General features: G+C 39.0%; 1 protein-coding gene across 1 annotated transcript in view; it reads left to right on the top strand.

Annotated features, from left to right (window-relative positions):
* Nucleotides 1-6000, top strand: part of cntnap2a (contactin associated protein 2a) — a 349283-nt gene that overhangs the window by 186316 nt on the left and 156967 nt on the right. The window contains exons 5-7 of the mRNA XM_078280725.1: nucleotides 2350-2402; nucleotides 2700-2850; nucleotides 4097-4281. Coding sequence (XP_078136851.1) covers nucleotides 2350-2402; nucleotides 2700-2850; nucleotides 4097-4281 — 389 coding nt within the window. The remainder of the gene's footprint in view (nucleotides 1-2349; nucleotides 2403-2699; nucleotides 2851-4096; nucleotides 4282-6000) is intronic.

Here is a 6000-nt window from a genome sequence, read left to right on the forward strand (position 1 = left end):
ACTTGTAAATGCCCTGCTGCTTATTAATCCAAGATATTTTGTAATTTCTGTAATCCTAAATGTAATTTCAGTGACACTACAGATACAGTTATATTGTAAGTCCAGCACCTGTAAATTGGTAAAAATAGATGTAGCATTTTATACCTCAAGACAAGTATGTTTAACAGGCCTGTGTTTTTAATTGTGGCTGATTAGACCTCTGCTCAGGTTGAAGCTGGGCAGAGTTGTGGCTCTGCCCAGCAGCTAATCAGCCGCAATACAGTAACACCTGGTGGTTGTATCATAGGTGTCTAGCTGCGATACCTTTTACAATGACCATGTTTTATTAATTCATACATTCTTAGTATTAGTAGAAAATATTTTCTTTCACCCCAGTCTGAATTTTAAAAAGCTGCCATGTGTGAAGAAAAATACTCCCACAGAATTTAATTGGACCCTTTAACACAATGCAGTGAAATACAAAATATGTATAGTGAACAAGTGTCACTGCTCATTAATGGTGTTTTACATGACAGCACTCAACATCTTTTTTGTTGCAGGCCTTTTTCACAGCAGACTTGTCATAATAGGAAAAGCACAGGTGTTACATTACAGATGGCTCTGTTCTATTCAATTATCCCAGCGACCCATGACAGTAGCTATGTTTCCATCCACTTGTCAATCGAATTGCCTGAATTTCGCTAAAAACATTCATGCGAATAAAGCCGGTGAAAGAGTGTTTCCATCCAACGGATTTAAAGCGCCCATATTATCCTCATTTTCAGGTTCATAATTGTATTTTAAGGTTGTACCAGAATAGGTTTACATGGTTTAATTTTAAAAAAACACCATATTTTTATTGTACTGCACAGCTCTCTCTCACTGCTGCAGATCCTCTTTTCACCTGGTCTCTGTTTTAGCTACAGAGTGAGACCTCTTTTCTTCTTCTTCTTCTTCTGTACAATCTTTGATTGCACTCGCACATGCGCAGTAGCTCAGATGTAGATCATGTCAGCTAGCTAGCTCCATAGACAGTAAAAGAAAGGCTGTTTCTCCAACTTCGGCAGGATTAGCTGGGAGACTTCTAAACAAGGGCGCACATGTAAGTAGTTCTTTTGTAGGTTATGGTGAACTTGTGTGTGTTGTAGCAGTGCTTTGCTATTGAGAACGAGGTAGCATGCTATCGTTAGCATTAGCGTTAGCATGCTAACGCTACGAGCTAACGGTTGTAATTAGCCAGCTCGGCTTGTGACGTCACAAGCCGTGACGTCACAAGCCGAACAGCTCACCCCGAGACTGAAGGCAGGACACATTCAGAAACCGTATCTCACAATTTTTCAAAGTTTGTATGCGTGTGGAAGCACCAGAGACACAAAAGAACACCCCAAATCCCAGAAAAAGTGTTTTTTTCATAATATGGGCACTTTAAGGCAAATATAAACCTGTGCGTAATTATGTCACATGCTGTTTTTGGTCAAATTGGTATATCGAATAGATTTGAGACAAGGTGTTTCCATTCATTTTCGCACTGAATCGCACAACATTCAATCTAACATTTGCGAACAAAGTTTGCTAGACAAAATGGGTTGCGCCGTCTAGCTACAAATGATTAATATTGCACAAGTTGTAAGTGCTTATGTGCCAGCTCATTGGGACGTATCAAGCTATAATAAGACAACAACGACGCTATCAAAACATCGCTATGATGATGCAGATAGACGTAAATGGCAGACGACAATGATTTTTGCTTACTTAATGTGGATGGAAGCATGGCTAGTGTGATGGTGAGCCCAATAGACACAATAACAGGAGACAAGCAGCACAATGGAATTCAGTCATCATTAATTAAAACATTTGCACCTGTGCTTTTCACACTGTGACATGTCAAAATGTCCTTTGTGAAAAAGCCCTACTGGGTACAGTATCATTAGAAACAATAACATCTTTATTGCACCAATAGTAGCCTGTAAAGATAACTTTTTTAATGCACAATCCTACGCATTCAGATGGCAAGTACAGCTAGGAGATATCAAATTTCCACAGCTTTGCCTGTTCATCTATTAAGCAACATACTGTATTCGCACAATTGCATTGCTGCTGCTAATTTAGGTGTATTGTTTATTTAATTCTGTAGCTGGAAATACATATTTTACAAAGTTTTCTTGGCCCATAATAGAGTGCAGGCTTCATGATCTTTGTCAATTTTGGAAAAGGGTCTTGACCTTTCCCTATATACAATTAAAATTTACCTCACTATAACTGACCCTTTCCAATCTTGCATTTTATCTCTGTCCCTCACTGTCACTGTCTTCCTTTCTTTCTCTCGTGTTTCCTTCTTTTTTCTATTTGTCCACTTTCTGTCTTTTTTAGGGGTGGGCGTGATCAACTTTGATGGACAGGGTGTAATCTCATATCGTTTTAAGGTACTGGATTAACTACCTTGATATTCTATGTTATCTTGACTAAACCTTCCCATAAAAAGTCATACTGTCAAGATTGTTCTAGAACATAAAGGTTAGATCCTAAAAATCAACAAATAGCAATAAAATATTATGGGAAATCCATTTGATGTAGATTCTGAGAAGATCGCTGGGAGACCTAAAAATGTGCAGGCATTCTTGTTTTGAAGTAAAGTTAAAAAGGTTTCTACATTTCTTTAATTGAAACTGAGCCACCTGTGGTGTTTCACAACCATGTGCTGTTTGTTTACATGTGTGCAGGTGAAGAAGATGAAGATCATTAAAGATGTGATTGCCCTAAGGTTCAAGACGTCAGAGAACGAGGGTGTGATTCTCCATGGGGAGGGCCAACAGGGAGACTACATCACCCTGGAGCTTCGCAAGGCCAAGCTGTTGCTGCAGATAAACCTGGGTGGGCAACACATCTTTTTTTAGGCAATGAAATGCAAAGCAAAGTTCCTCTTTTTGCTGACCCTCCTGACACAATGTTTTGATGTATCTGTCTTGGTATCAATTGATTGTAGACATGTTATACCTACTGTTAATACTCAAACTTTGAAGGAGCTTATAGGTTTGTGAAACCATATCTCTCAAAGTAAAACTCTAGCAATCTTATTACTTATTACTCTTTTACAGCAGACATTTTGACTTGTCATAGTAGGAAAAGCACAGCTGAAATTGATAACCATAATGATGGCTCAATTCCATCAAGTGTCCCAGTAAGCTATTTCAGTGAGTTAGCATGCACAATACCAGGGCCTCTCCTAAGTGGAATGCAGCCATCATTGATGGTTTTGAATACACCTGTGCTTTTCCTGACTGTGACTATGTCTGCTGTGAAAAAGGTCTATTGGATATAAAATATCTAAGTGATATGTAAGATAAGATAGACTTTGTTAATCCCACACTGGGGACATTCCTTAATATAATTTTTTTTAAGGCCAAGCTATACACAGTCAAGCTCCAATCCTTGGAGGTACTCAGTCCAATGCATGCAGCTACACTACAGTACACTGGTTGTGTTTGCAGAAACTTGGTCTAAGGAAACAGGTCAAACGAATAATACCATCAATAGACTTGCCAATAATGCTAAACTTTTGTAATCTAAATGAATGGTCTGTCTGTCAAGATACCATTATCTAGGAGCACAGATAAAGTGTCCATGTACAGCGTGTTACCTTTTACACTGTAAACAACAGCCACAACAATCCATAAGTGTGTGGAGCATCACTCAACCAGCTATGTTGCTGACAGAACTGGTGTGACCTTTAATGATGCCTTACTGCAGCACAGAAGCAACAACTGCAGTGGTGCATTCTTGTACGCAGCATTACAACTAACGATACTTTGAGCTGCTTAAGAAATGACAGGTGTTTTATTATTGGCATGAAGCATATAGCCAGAACTGTGAAGCACTGAAATAATGGTGTACTAGTTTGGCAAATCCCTGCCAGAGAACACAAATACATTTTGTGTTAGATGGTCCTTGTTAAGCTGCCCAGAATATCTAATAATAGCTTTAAGAATAAAAGCAAATTCAACTGTTCATACATATTTTACCATTTTTACATGGTTTTAATTCATTTTTGGCTTGTTAAAACATGCTGCTTCATTTACAGTGTTCAATAGCTTACATTCTACCAACATGTTAATTACAGGCAGTAATCAGTATGGCTCTATCCTGGGTCATACCTCTGTGACCACCGGCAGCCTCTTGGATGACAATCACTGGCACTCGGTGGTGATTGAACGCTACCGTCGTAATGTCAACTTCACCTTGGACAGACACACCCAACACTTCAGGACCAATGGAGAGTTTGACCACCTTGATTTGGACTATGAGGTGAGAAACAAAGTCTACTGAGTACAGAGACAGGAATGTGAAGAACACAGACAGATAATGGTAGTGTCCCCTTTGAAATACATAAAGTAATGAATCCAACATCAAAGTCTTATAACACATATGTGTCCAAACACAGATACAGGAGATGACTGGGAAACATTCTATGTATTCAGTTGTATTAAGCATTTTTATTACTTAAACATGCAGTACATCTATTTATTTAAAAGACATATCAGCTTGACATCATGTTATTAACAAAACCTTTGGATGCCAAATGATTCGACAGCTGTACATTGATAGGCAGTCATGGGTGAGTTCAATTATGTAAAAGAAACTGGCAGACCATGGAAAAAGTGAATAGCTAAAATGTCAGCTGATTTATGTAGCTATCTCAGCTTTACCTGAGTGATGCTTGTACGTGTGTTTAGTTGTTAATTGTAACAGCACAGCATATTTTTAGTACAGTAGCATGCTAGTTTAGCAGGTAGTAGTCACAAAGTGCACTCGGTTTATTTGCTCAACCCTATATTACATGCAGGGCCCAATACTGCAGGAGCAAAGCCAGTGGTAGTGCAAACCCAGTCCTTTTGCTCTTTTCCTCAGGCAATAGTCTATGTGGTAATTTCCTGGCTCCAAACTAACCTGCTTGAGCCAAGGTGGGATGGGTGGCGACAGGTGTAGCTGAGGCTGTGTTTAGTTTGATTAGGTTGTGCAGTGCAATTTTTGGGGCAACTTTCTGGCATGAAATTGCATTTTTTCACCTGTTCAGACCACCCATTATTGCAAACACAAGGCAATTATAGTGGCTTTAGTTGGCAAACTTGTATGCCCACAGACCTCTCTTTCCACCGGGATTTTGGGAGATGTGGTGTTCTTTCGCCAAGACTTGGCTGGATCCTGGAGTGCCGGTGCCATTTAACTGGCTGACTTTTTTTCTGTGTGCCGATCTGACGGCCACATTGTGCTTTATGATGAACCATGCACAAGTTTAAGCTTATGGGATAACATTTAACTGGAATTGTAACTTGTGCAATTTTGATTGATTGATTGCAGCTCACTAGCCATTCCAGGTCTGCCATGTTGAGTGTAGCGATGCACTTGGGTTGTCTGCCTGAAATAGCTCGCAGGCTGTATTTCATTAATGTTTGAGGTGTTGTGTATTTATTTTTTAGGACTTAATGATAATGGAGTTGTTCTTCAGTTCTCTAGAAAACTGAGCAATTCTTGTTTAGGAGCCTTACAGTACTGATGTTCAGCACAGAATACCAAATCTGCTAATGTGAGCAGTTCAGCTAAAATCTGAACCTTTCAAAAAGTGCTAGGAGTCTCAACAGGGCTGTGTCATCATTTCAAACCAATTATACAATATATTATCTTTACTTAATAGTCTGTATTTGTGATGCTTTTTGTTATCTTGTTCTACGACGTTACCTGATTTTGTAACTACTTTTTAAACAACTACTCATCACTGGTGGAAGCTAGGCCTCCTCTGTGTGTACAGTGCATCAATACCACACAGGAAACTAGATATTGGTTTTACACTGTGCTATTACGCTAATCCATGAAACTCACATAATTAATGTCATTCAGTAATGGAATGCAAAGAGTTCAGCTAATAATACTTATAAGAGAAAATTGATTTTGGAATGCATAATGGGTATGAAATGCGCTTGAGTGTAATGTGAGTGTGTGCAGCTGTGTACAGTGAATACATGGGTG

This window comes from Sander vitreus, chromosome 22, assembly GCF_031162955.1.
Source record: "Sander vitreus isolate 19-12246 chromosome 22, sanVit1, whole genome shotgun sequence".
NCBI lineage: Eukaryota > Metazoa > Chordata > Actinopteri > Perciformes > Percidae > Sander > Sander vitreus.